This window comes from Pestalotiopsis fici, assembly GCF_000516985.1.
Source record: "Pestalotiopsis fici W106-1 unplaced genomic scaffold PFICI_Scf_8, whole genome shotgun sequence".
Taxonomy (NCBI): Eukaryota; Fungi; Ascomycota; class Sordariomycetes; order Amphisphaeriales; family Sporocadaceae; genus Pestalotiopsis; species Pestalotiopsis fici.
In genome coordinates, this window is record NW_006917098.1 from 1,035,865 (window position 1) to 1,048,287 (window position 12,423).

General features: G+C 46.8%; 4 protein-coding genes across 4 annotated transcripts; 1 reads left to right on the forward strand and 3 right to left on the reverse strand.

Moving 5' to 3' along the window:
* Nucleotides 1–250: 250 nt before the first annotated feature.
* PFICI_11008 (uncharacterized protein) lies at nucleotides 251–1,256 on the reverse strand (the record flags this gene model as incomplete). The annotated part of the gene is made up of 2 exons (XM_007839589.1): nucleotides 251–1,159; nucleotides 1,239–1,256. The coding sequence occupies 2 exons, from the start codon at nucleotides 1,254–1,256 to the stop codon at nucleotides 251–253; spliced, it is 927 nt and encodes a 308-aa protein (XP_007837780.1).
* A 2,070-nt stretch (nucleotides 1,257–3,326) lies between these two features.
* PFICI_11009 (uncharacterized protein) lies at nucleotides 3,327–3,794 on the reverse strand (the record flags this gene model as incomplete). Its single annotated transcript, XM_007839590.1, has 1 exon — nucleotides 3,327–3,794. The coding sequence occupies one exon, from the start codon at nucleotides 3,792–3,794 to the stop codon at nucleotides 3,327–3,329; it is 468 nt and encodes a 155-aa protein (XP_007837781.1).
* A 1,722-nt stretch (nucleotides 3,795–5,516) lies between these two features.
* On the forward strand, nucleotides 5,517–6,784 carry PFICI_11010 (uncharacterized protein; the record flags this gene model as incomplete). The annotated part of the gene is made up of 2 exons (XM_007839591.1): nucleotides 5,517–5,843; nucleotides 5,945–6,784. The coding sequence occupies 2 exons, from the start codon at nucleotides 5,517–5,519 to the stop codon at nucleotides 6,782–6,784; spliced, it is 1,167 nt and encodes a 388-aa protein (XP_007837782.1).
* Nucleotides 6,785–8,261: 1,477 nt separating this feature from the next.
* On the reverse strand, nucleotides 8,262–8,999 carry PFICI_11011 (uncharacterized protein; the record flags this gene model as incomplete). The annotated part of the gene is made up of 1 exon (XM_007839592.1): nucleotides 8,262–8,999. The coding sequence occupies one exon, from the start codon at nucleotides 8,997–8,999 to the stop codon at nucleotides 8,262–8,264; it is 738 nt and encodes a 245-aa protein (XP_007837783.1).
* Nucleotides 9,000–12,423: the final 3,424 nt, after the last annotated feature.

The following is a 12,423-nucleotide window of genomic DNA, read 5'->3' on the forward strand; positions in this document are numbered from 1 at the left end:
TCATTTGACCGTCTGCCCTTGAAGTCCCCTTGATTGAATAAAACTCATTTCCTCCTGCCTCTCCTTTCTCTCTCCTTTTCCTGGGGGTAAGAATAATGCAGGCTGATCGAGTGCAATGCTTATTAATGATTCACCCTGCCGCGGTGAGGAAATCTATGCCCAACCACAAAAGACAGACTGTCGGAGGGTAGGAGTGGCGATTGATAATATGGCTAAGTGAAGGGTGCTGTGTCCGATTTTGCTGCGTACCTCAATCGAAGACCCAAAGCATAGGAATATTGAGGTCTCTCTTGAGGTCTTTGAAGCAATCCCCAAGACCAGGCCCAATGGCGACTTTCTGGGGCTGTTTCAGCGTTCCAGGCTCTAGGGCTATAGCAATCTGATATTGGGGTTTAGTTATGTTGAAATGCCATGACTCCAGTGCGCTACTGATAATTCCATCTCGCGGGTAATCATCTACTTGAATCTGGTCACCGTGGGCCTCTTCGTCAGGATCCTCTGTCCCAAGTGCCTCGAACAAGAGATTAATGGTGTAATCTTGCTTGATGCAATAATCTCTTTCCCAGCCGCAGCCACGAGACGGCTGTTTAGGCCACAGCGTTCGGATACGTGGCATGGCTTGAGGCATCTCGCCGTAGTGTTTGGCCAGCGTCTCTGTAAATCGGGAGTTGATAGAGGAGTAAAAGGCGAAAACTACCCTGTCGGCCACGTCGTTCAACACCTCCCTAAAGAGGTCAGGTGATGCCTTCATGACACTGAGTCTGAAGAGCGGGTTTTCATATTTGCTTTCAAAGTTCGAGCCGTCGCCGTCATGCATGTCCAGCGCTACAAGAACTGTTGCACCGTCATTGATGTCGCTGATAACTTTGTATTCATCTTGTGGCTCGAGTCGAATGTGGCGTCTGACTGGTATCGCGGGGAGTGCAATAGTGGCGAGTTCTCGCCAGATCAATCGTCGAATCTCTCGCGGCAGATCTGGCATTGGGCGCGACAGCTCTTGTTGAACTGTAGGTCCGGGATCCGAAAGCTTGACTCTCTTGGAATCAGACCAATCCTCATTGTCGGAAGTGTACTCAAAGTCGGAAGGCTGCTCTACACAGTCAGACTCCTCATGGTCGGAAGTGTCCTCAATATCAGGGGACTCCTGAAAGTCGGAGTCCTGTTCAAGGTAGTGAGTATGCGTGCAATGACAGGGGCAGGTACGCAAGGGAAGGCGGCGAGCTTGGGGTGATACTCACGCGAGTTCCCTCATCCATCGTCGTGGATGGGCGCCGACGCTAAAAGTACTGCTGGCACGAAATCCTGATGGGCTTGTCGCCGAGCTGTTGGTTGATGCGGCGTGCGATGAGGTTGTTCAAGGGTTAACGGTTGTGTTGCTTTTTTGTTTTTGCAGGTTCGTTGGAGTCGCGTCGTTTGTGTGGAGGTTCAAGTCCGCCGAGATTTGGGCAGGAGAGAGGTTTTGAAACGCACAGCCTTGCTTCAGTCCAATGGGATAACAAGAATCTAGTGTGGTGACAAGTTTTGTGCTTGCCTTGTTAACGTCGGCGTGGTGTGGATCAAGGAAGAACAATCCAAACAAGAACAATCGGGGAAAATGTGATAAGCAAAGGAGGGGGGGAGATAATAGTATTGAGCTGTGAAAGCCCCCTTAAAGATTCATGTGGAATAACAGCTATTACAATAATCTGGGGGTTACTCCAGTGGGATAGCTTTGGATTGTCGAAACGGCCTTCCCCCAGTCGGTTCTTCTCGACGGAGTAGTGTACGATTGTTCGCCTCCTACTCTTGATAAATTTGAGTGATGTGACAATCGTGTTTCTGTACCTCGGTTGTTGAGGTTTGGAATGACTACCGTCCTGTTGCAAGTCTTTATCCCAGAACAATACCAAAGAAAACACCATCCTTCCAAAATTTCAATACATATATAGATTCCCCTCTATTCTACTTGGTATCGATCCATCAGGCTTCGTACTGGCTGTGCGACTCTGGTCGGCATCAAGTCTCACTCAAATGCCAAAGCTGATCCATTCGAGTTCGGATACAATGCTTCCAATGTTTTCTGTTCTCATTGTCACTTTTTCCGACTTGTGATTAACAGTCTGGCCACTTTCAGTGATGCTGGGGATGCAGAGCCTCAGAGAATCTCCATCAGTCGCTCCGGATTCCTTCCATCTAACAAAGATGATGTGAAAGTAGAGACAAGCGTTTTTGGATTCATGAGCAATACTCCCGCAAATGCCCGTTGGAGGCTATTGTTCCAAGATTGGCTTTAGATATTGGTCTCTGACCAGGAGACTAACAATCTACTCATGTAGTTGCAGGTGGAATGAACGAAGGGCTCCTCAACCCCGTCATCGGCTGGTAAGCACTGCTTTCAGCAAGATTCCAGAGATCAGCTCCTGCCAATGGTAGCTGAGTATGTTGTTTCAAGAACTGATCCTTGTTCAAGAGGTGATATTGCCTTTCTGGACTGGCCTCTACAAACGCTTCCTATGTGGGTGGAATGTTCCCATCATGGAGGGTGCGTAGTACCACATTCAGCAGAGTTGCGAGACAGACCATCATGTAAGACTGAACACTAGACATACATGGAGCTTGAGATCATCCTGTGAACTAGGATGTTACTCGTTTGTGTCGTTTCTGTGTTTCAACGGAACAATCCCCTTTCCTGGATGTTTGAGGACGAATGGAATATCCTTCAATATATCGTGGTAAGTTTAAACTTTCCCTGGATACAACAATCTGGGACTTGTCTGCTGTTCAATTGAAAGCTTTGTCAGCGTTCAACAGGTGATTCCGCGGAAAATCTAGAACAATGGTAATAATTGATGTTTTCTATCGCCACAAGTCATCATGCAGCCCAAATAGAGAGAGGGAAAAAAAAAACAAAAAAAAAAAAAACTAGGGTCGAATTTCGGTACAGGTATCACGAATACAGCATTCGGATAGACTCGGTCTGTTTTCACAGATTGCCTTGATGACACTCCCTTTGCGCAATCGTCTGTGTTTCTACCGCGATAGCTAGTTAAAATGCTTTCTCAGGAAAACATCATCGACATGCTACTCATCTATGAGGCGAACTTGCTTGGCCTATACTGTCTCAAAATTACAGCTCTTGATCCAGCCCCAGGAATACTTCTCGCAAATCCATTAAACATCGCGCTCTTGCACGTCCCGACAACAATGCCGTTGTAGAGCCAGATTTCGACAGTCGCCAACACTCAGTAAGACAGGAAGGATTACAGCGCAATGGGGAAGACTTGATCAATATCAATGTCCTCTGAAGCACCGTCGTTGGCACATGTCTCGCTGGAGCCGCTCGAGGCCTAGGCGTCGTCATCGCTCACGCCAAGTTGACACCTCGCAAGGCTCGTCAGAAGAGCCATGACATTCCCCTGCGTAGTCATCAAATAACGATTCTGGGCAGCAGCTATCCTCGCGTCCGACGTCACGTCTGTTTCAGCGAGCAGGCAGGCGGCGTCGTCCTCGGCTTCGTACTGAGGAAAAGTCTGTGGCGGGTCTGCAGAGTCTGGGCGCAGAAATACTTCGAGATCACCAAGTATGGCGAGAATCCTTTGCTGCGTGGACCTGATGTGTTGATTCTGCAGGACAATAATGTCTCTGTTGGTCCTGCTGGCGATTGAGAAATCGGACCTGTAGCTGGTACTGCTCGACGAGTACGGCGTCAGAAAAGCTGTCATGGGATCTGCATCGTACTCGCTGCTCCAAGTCACCTCGTGGCGAGTAATTTGCTCTCGATTGCTGTGTTGGGGAATATCGCGAGGGCTCGACATGATGGAGGTAAATGGGTAGATATTGTGGATGAATAGATCAATGAGAGGGTCCTGTTTGGTTTGCAATAAATCTGAAATCGATGGATGAGCAAAGGAAAGAAGGTCGAAGCTAGTTTGGAATGAGGATTGGTGAATACATGCCATGTTTTCCCTGTTCAAACTCAGCACGAGTGATTCTCTGTTACAGATGGATATCTATGGTTCAGATAGTGAGATGATGTAGAATTGTCGCCAGAGAAGGCACCGAGAATCACTTCTTGAATAGAGTCTTGCCTTGGAACCTGCTGGTATCAAGGTAATGTGGACTGTCTCCAGATGGGATATCTGCGACTGGTAAATGTTGTTTGTGCCAGGACCGAGTTAGCAGTTATATCTTCAAGATTTCATGCACTGAGGTGGCACAAGGATTCAATATGACTGATAAGTGGCCAATGTTTGCTTGAAAAGATTGCATTTTGGGAGACCATGACCATACAGACAGATCAAGCACTGCACACAATAGCTGAATTATGTATATCTTTCTTTATTTGCCCGGTATCAATGTGAAGAGACTTTGGTCAAGGACTCCCCCACCCCCCGGAGGGAAGGCGTAAAAGCTTTTCAGCGTGAAGTTGATTGCGACAAACACAGGTAAATATGCACTTGGTCGAGCTGGACTCGAAGCTCTGTCGAAGGGAACACGTCAAGCCTTTTGAGTGAACAACACGAGAAGTGATTACTTTTTGACCACGGATTTGCGCATTATTTTTTGTTCAAAAAAGAGAGTGATAGAAAGAAAAATACAAAAGAGAGAAATAAAAGAAAGATAAAAGAGAGGGAGTTAAGAGAAAAATAAAGTCCGTTAGATTAAACACCAATCTGATCGCAGGGGGCCGCTACGCGAATTGGCCAGTTTCAAGAATATCATGGCTATTACAATCTTCAATAGGAGGCAGAGCAACAACGAGCACTCACCAAGTTGGATAGCAACACATTGCCTCCCACTGCCGTCACTTGAAGTGCTAATTAAAGGTTGGCACGACTATCTTCTCTGACTTCAACACTGCTTGGTTTGACTTGTCACAGCGATTGTCTATCGCACATCTCGCTCTCTTCTCTTCGACTCAGGCATTACAAAATCCAGCAGAGATCATGACAAAACGACAGCTGCCAGCAGTCAAGCGCTTGGACAATGAACGCTTGATGAACAGGCCATTGATCAGAGCAGCGGCTTCTTTCGCCAGATAGTTTCTAGAGGAAAATAAAGGAGTAGAGGATTAAAAAGGGAGAAATTTAGTAATGAATAAAGCAGAAAGTAAGAAGTTAAACATAGCTTCGTCCAGATTCCAAAGAATAACTCTAATCTTTGTCTCCAAGATTTGTACTATGGACATGGATGTATTATAATGCCTGTCGACGGAAAAGTTCCGCTAAAGCTGTGATAAGATAAGATGGCCCGCTTTAATTTTCTCAATTCAACCCACTCAACTTCAGTTGTGCTAAGAGAGACAGAGCTATGAGAAATCCAGCATGAGTACAGCAAGGACACGCATAGTGCTCTTGGCCTCGACTGCTAGTCGCTTTCTCTCCCTGAAGCCCTTCTTAGGCACGTCGAGAATCTTCAATCGCCCTTCAGCTTCGTTCCCTAGCCCTTGGACCTTCAGCCGATTGGCCTCGGGACGCGGGCCTCGAGATTCCCACCAAGGAGAGCAGACGGCGCAAGACAGATTCCCCTCGAACAACATGGCCAAGACTAGAGCTGCCGCCCGGGCCGAGGGTCAGCAAGAGGATCAGGCGCTGGCCAAAGAAACCAAGGTCTCCAATGACAGGGTCACCAAGCCCAAGCGGGAGGTCAAGACGAGACAGCCCAGAGCCACGGCAGGCAAGAAGGCGGCCGAGGAACAGGAGAAGTCAAGCCCCGAGCCCGAGAAGGAGGTCAGAAGGAAGAGGAAATCCGATGTCGCTTCTCCTGCGGCCGCCGCCGCCGCCGCCGACCAGGAGGAGACCAAGAAGGAAACCCAGAAATCCCCAGCAGTCTCCAAGGAACAGGCCGACCAGGTCATGAAAGAGGTGAGAAATCCCAGAGAGCAATCTCGAGGAAGAAAAAGATTCCACCGTCCCCTTGACGGAGAATTGAGGCTAACTCGGGATTTTCCCCTTGATTCCAGCAGAACGATGGTGCCCCTAATTCCCCAAAACGTACCCCAAAACGTACCTCAAAACGTAACTCGAAGGCGCCATCGTCCCCAGCATCGCCGAAGGAGCCAAAGGGCGCTTCTACTTCGGGAGCTGACAAGATGGATGTGGACGTTCCCAAGTCCCCCTCCCCTACCAAAGCCGAGCCGACATCCAAAGAGGTGCCGACTGCGGCCGGTTCTGACTCGGCTTCCAGGCCTTCGAGTCCTGATAGCTCCGCAAAAGCTCCTGAGCCGACAGCCGACGGGGAGGAGAAAGCCGAGCCGAAGCCGAAGAAGAGAAGAAGGAATTCGAGAAGGGAGAAGGAAGAGATGAAGACCAAGAAGAGAAAGGAGCCGAGCCCTCGTATGCAAGCAAAGAGGCTGAGGCGAAAGGAAAGACGTATGGCAGAGAGAATTGCCAAGAAGATGGTGGAAATGGGCAATATAGGTTTTGATCAGCCTACCAAAGAGGACGACACGGAGCAAAACGGCACAAACGAGCAAAACCGCAAGGGGCGGCGACGCCTCCGGCTCATTGAGCAGCAGCGCAAGGCGCTCCAAAAGGCGCTTAACCTGGGTCCCGGTGAGACATCGGAGCAGCTCGAGTCTCAGCTGGAGCGGTGGACCGAAAATTGGGACACGGCAGCGGCGATGCGTGCAATCAAGAAGTTGCAGAAGAAGCAGAAGCTGATGGCCAAGGAGCACGCCAAACGCATAAGAACTATGCAACTGAAGAAGGAGAAAGCCGCGATGGACGCGAAAGCTGTCAAACAAGAGAAGATAAAGCAAATGGGGGACAAGATGTCAGAGAAGCCACACCTGAAACTGAGATGAGAGAAGATCGGAGAGAGGCAGGCAAAGAAGGCCGCAATAAGGCGGGAAAAGAAGAAGGAGGAGCAGTCGGGCAAGCCGCAACCCGCGAACTCGTGATCAATGTAAACAAAAAAAGGCAATCAAGGACAAAAACAGTAGCAGCATAGCTACTACATGTTGTCTTTGCAAGGTGTTTTTGGTGTTATAAAGAAGGTACATAGATTATTGTGGCAATTTTTACTATTCAAAGTGGTGTTTGTTACTATTCGGATTATACCGTTGCATGATATTATCGAATGGCAATCCCTCTCCATTTCCTGAAACATTGAGCTGATTTCCGGGCTCCGGGACATACTCCTTGATCAGTGCCTCCATCTTGTGATAGACATTCAAGGCAGCTTTGTACCTTGGTACTATCGATACTGCAATCTTCGTGGAATCGTAGGTTCGAATGAATTGGACGATCTCTCTATTCCCACCTTGCACTGCAAATTCAGCATTGTTCTCCATGTTCACTATCAAGGCAGAGTCTCTCGTGCCCGTTGACCTATGAGCAACAACAGATACTGTTGGTTGAGGCAGTGGAACCATAGTTTGACTTTTGAAACCGTCTTTTGCATGGATGCGCAAGAAACCTTGGTTGATTTATAATATAGTCGTAATATGGTACTGACTCGAATTATCAGACTTTTATTATGGTCTAATGGTTGGCAGGAGGTCTTCGAGAGGTTCTGATGGTTCGGCTCGGAGTTGCTTGAATATATTTAAGCCCGGAGTGATGGCTTGAGGGAGCTGGTCCTTCGTAGGTTTTTCCTTTTCTGTGAGAGTAATATTATCAGGGACTGGATTTGGCAACCATTTGTTGATCAAGGTGATTTTTTTTCTCTCTAATTTTTTAAAAAAAAAAGAAGAGAAAGAAATAGAAACACAGAGAGTAAAAAAGGAGAAATAGGGCTCAACTTTCTTTCTCAATTTTTCCTTATAATATAATCATATACGAAATAAGCCCAAAAATTATTCAGCTGCTTAGCAATTGAACTGTTTCTGTCAGAAGACCAAGATTTATTTACTGCCTTTAGGGAGATGGTTGGTTTTCCAATTCGAGCTCTTTGCCACCCGCCTTCCAGGACAATGCATGCGTAGCCACTGATTTGTATCTGGGTGGATGTTTGCTATGTCCAGAATGTCTTCCTTCCCTGTGCAAGTAATCAAAGTCGCTATATGTACATATATATACAGGAGCCTAAACCGACTCTTTGTTTTGTAGTATTTGTCTCCATGGAGGAAACTTGTTTGGCCTTTTCGGTCGTATCCAGGCCGTGTCATAATGTTCTAAACACAATCGTACATCGTCTTATTTGTTCCATCGTCAATCAGTATGGCTGTGGCCAATGATGCCAAAAAGCACCGAGACTACCAAACAAACCGAATCGGTTGTTCAGTGTACCTGACAAACAAGGTGTGAAATCCTGACCACATCTTCACTCCGGTAGGATCATCAAGACTTCTTCTCCTCGCCCTCAACCTTTTTCGCCTTCTCCTGGGCCTTTCTCTCACCCCGGTTAAAGACGTCTGAGATTTGTTCCGTGATTAGACCCCAGATGCCGTCACCGCCCTCAGCCAGGGCCTCCTGCTCTCGCTTGGCCCTCTTCTCCTTCCAGTCCTTGTCCGCGTCGCCCATCCATATGGATTCGAGAGTGCCTCTTTTCTCGCCATCCTCCCCGCTAGTTGGTTGCTGTGGCTGTTGACCACCATTGGCGGCTGCTTTTCTCCTTTCCAACTCCTGCACGCGCTTCACGTCCTGCTCGCTCATGCCTGATGCCAAGAGCTCCCGAGCCCGCTCACGTCTGGCCTTTTCCTCACGAATCATGCGTTGCACCTCGCCAGCCCGCTCGCTTGGGAGATTACTGCCTAGTCCACCTGTCGAGGCCGCCTGCGAAGGATCGCTTACGAACCATTTGTGCAGCATCGAGTGCCCTGTGTAATCGTACTTGAGTTGGGAGACGCCCCAGATGGCCGAGGTACCTAGGAGCAGGGCCCGGAAGTCGAGTCGCCTCGGCGGAAGGGCAAGGCCCAGAAAGGCTACCGGCGTGCATATCAAGGCGGCCGTGTGAAGAAGCGGGTTCTTGTAGGGCGACTGCTGTGACGAGGGCGATGGAGCGGTTGCGAGCTGCCCCTGTTGTGGTTGCGCCGGCGGCTGCTGTTGTGACGGCGGTTGGGAGCTCGGTGCCGACATGATGTGAGATGCTGACCTTGGGGGGTGTAGATCAGGCTCGAAGGGACGGGATGCAGATTATCGTAGTTACACGGAGTCGTAGACTGGCAGTTTCATATGAGTTTGGACAAGGCAAAAGTGAATAGAATATTACAAACAAGATTGATCGTCATCGTATGAACTTCCAATCGCAAGTTCGCCAATTGGACTTTTTTTTTTTAAGCAGGGGTACGTACCTTCCGCACTGCGCGGAACCCCACATTTGAGAGCTGGCTGAGGCCCGTGCACTCCGCAATGGCGCGCTAGTATACACCAGAGAACCTCAGTTCGAATACTGGCAAAAACATCACGAGTATCATCACGACGACAGCAAATGCCATCAAAACACCAAAAAAAGATATCCCAGGTGTTCCTGGAGGCTGTATTAAGCGACAACTGCAGGATTTGAACCTACGCGGCCGAAGCCATGAGATGGCCGAGTTGCTGTAATAGCTAATTCGAGTCTCACCCATTAACCACTCTGGCAAGTTGCCAGCCGATTTGCTTGACAATTTGTGCTCTAACCGGACTCATGTAGCGTCTGGCTGACTTAGATTCGAGTGGCACGCAATGGGGAAGAAGCCGGGAATAACGGAACGTGCCGATGTGGAGTCTATCGCTCAGACAGGCTCGGAAGGGTTCGCAATAAAGCGTGGGTATGATCCATAATGATAGGCTATGCAGGAGACTTTTGGCTCGACTAAAGCTGCTAGAATTGCTGTGAATTAATTAGCGTGGAATGTCCCCGTAGAACAGCATGATTGAGTAACCGTGCTTGGTCAATATAGGTAGGAGATGGACGTATGGTTGCAATAGTTCCTGCTGAAGAGATGAGTTTCCTTCACTGCATTTTAGCACATATTTCTTCCCGGCAGTTGAAGGATGACAGTACTGTCATGCTGCACGCATACTGTGTAATAGGTGGGAAACGGTGACGGCTAGCCGCCAGGTTGTGCTCGGTTGGGCAATCTGCATCCCTGAAAGAGGGCGATCTCCATAGTGAACTGAAAGATGTCATTCATCTTCCAGCCGTCATGGATATCGCGAGTTGTGCTGGAGAAACCGCTAGATGACGACATGGTCTTCTTTGCATCAGCCTCTCCGCTACTTCGTACATGGGCGGCTTCTTTTTGAACACCTCATGCCTACTGTGTATGTAGCTTGGGCGCAGGTGTGGAGTCGGTGAGTATAAACACGCTACTATCTGACAAATAGGTGGGGATGACTGCTATTTTGGGTAAAAATCGACTCCGAAGACACTGTTTTACACAGTTTTCATGCTGTTCTACGCAGGTCTTGTGGTATTTTACGAGTTATTTGCCCTTGATATAATGTGTGCGACTTATATATACATATTTGAAGAGCATGCCGTTGAAAATGGTAGGTAGGTAGGTAGGTATTTGAGATTATCGTGGAGGGGCATCGTGGAGGGGCATATACTAACTCAATTATATAGTGGGTCGATTTCTAGAGCTAGCACTATCAATAAGTACAATTAGTGGGTAGTGTAATATGCTTAAGCATATAAGTAGTAGCTAATAACGGTAGATTAATATGTGCTTAAGCATTCAATTAACTTTTTCGTATTAGAGGGTCTAAGCGTCGTTCTTTTTGCGGCCCTTTTATAAATAATTTGCATTTAATTACGAGCTATATTAATAAGCCATAATTACGATCGCAAATCCCATTATTCGACATCCGCCTATACGAAGCCCTTTAACTCTACCTGCACCAGTTTCTCTAGAGTGGGATCCAACGATCGCACGCTATAGCTGTCGAGCGCTAGCTCTGTATTAAGGTATTACCTTTATAGCCCGGCAATTCGGCGCACTTTACCTAGCCTGTTTTTATCGCTGCGGTCCTTGTGACGATGGATAATATAACCCCATAAGGCGATAACGCTTAAAAATCCAATAATTCGGGTAAAAAGGCATAAATTGCACACCAGGCCCGGCTTATAGCCCAATCTTTTTCGCACGACCGGAACGCGGTTATATACGCGCACGTTAATCGCCTGCTTTACGCCGATAAAACGCATAGGGAGTTCGTATTTTAAAAAGGCAAATAGGTACCGCCGTAGCCGCTAAAGCTATAATAAACTCTCGAAGCCTCGGAACGCCCGGTATAGCCACACCTAAATCAGGCACTTTTCGTATATCGTCAGCATTACGTATTATATTAAATAAAAGGGGTTATATTTATCGTAAACGGCCGGGACGGGGCGACTATAAACCCGCAAAAATCGCGCGCGGTTAAAATATTTAGCTTATAATTTATTAACGGCGACCGGCTCGTAAACGATATAAAAAAGCAAAATATAAAATCGGTTATAGCAAAAATAAAAGCTATTTATGCGCTAAAATAGGCCGCATTCTAAAAAATTATCGAGCTTTACGCCGCTACGCGGCCATTATCTATATTACGCGGCTGCCTTCGCAGCCGCGGTCGTATAATTTAAATATTTAAATATTTAACAAAAATAAATAACACTATATATAAGCGGGAAAGCATAAAACTAACTAATTTAGTAAAAATTAACTTTTATTATAAATGCTATTAGCTCGGGTTTTTTTAGCAAAATAATAAAAAAGGCATTTCCTAAAACAGGAAATAAAACTATAAAATTAAATTCGAAAACATATAATTAATTTACTAAAATATTGCCTTAATTTAAATGCCTAGCGACCTCGTTAGCTTTTAAGCTTATTTAATCTGTTAAATAAATAAAGCATATACCGCAGCTACCGATAAAAAATAAAAAACCCTATAAGGCTATTAAAGCACTAATTTATAATTTAAAATAGCGTTTTTTAGCGTCCGAAAGCCACTTTATCGCCTTTTACTAGTAAGCCGATTTTAATAGCTTGACCTCGTAGCTGGGTATCGGTTCTTCGAAGCGCTAACGTTTAAACCAATACCGTTTCGCTTCGGAATTCTCCAGGTCTTTATCTAATAATAAGCTTAGAGAAAATAAAAATAAAGGGGACTAGGCTGAAGACGACATAAAGAGGGATTGGGCTGAAAACGACGCGCGATGCTCGAAAGCATCGTATGCCAAGCCGGCGAATATAGTGGGTGGTATGCCTAGGAGTATGGCACTACTGGCGGCCAGTAATGGGGCGACCCTGGGAAAGACTGTGATGCCTGGGCCCATTTATGGTGGCACCGGAGCTGCATTTCTGGATAACGAAGCGGTACCTGGGATATTAGCGCTTTATTACCGATTTTTACCTTAATTATGCTATTAAACGCGGTATTTTTTAAAATTCCATTTCCTATTAAAGGTGGCACCGTATATAATCCCGTTAAGGCGACGCCAATTATAGCGGTACTCTCGTAGTATTATATTTATTTTATACCGATTAATAAATTAATGCTTAAAGGAGTTCCTAGCGCTTTAGAAATC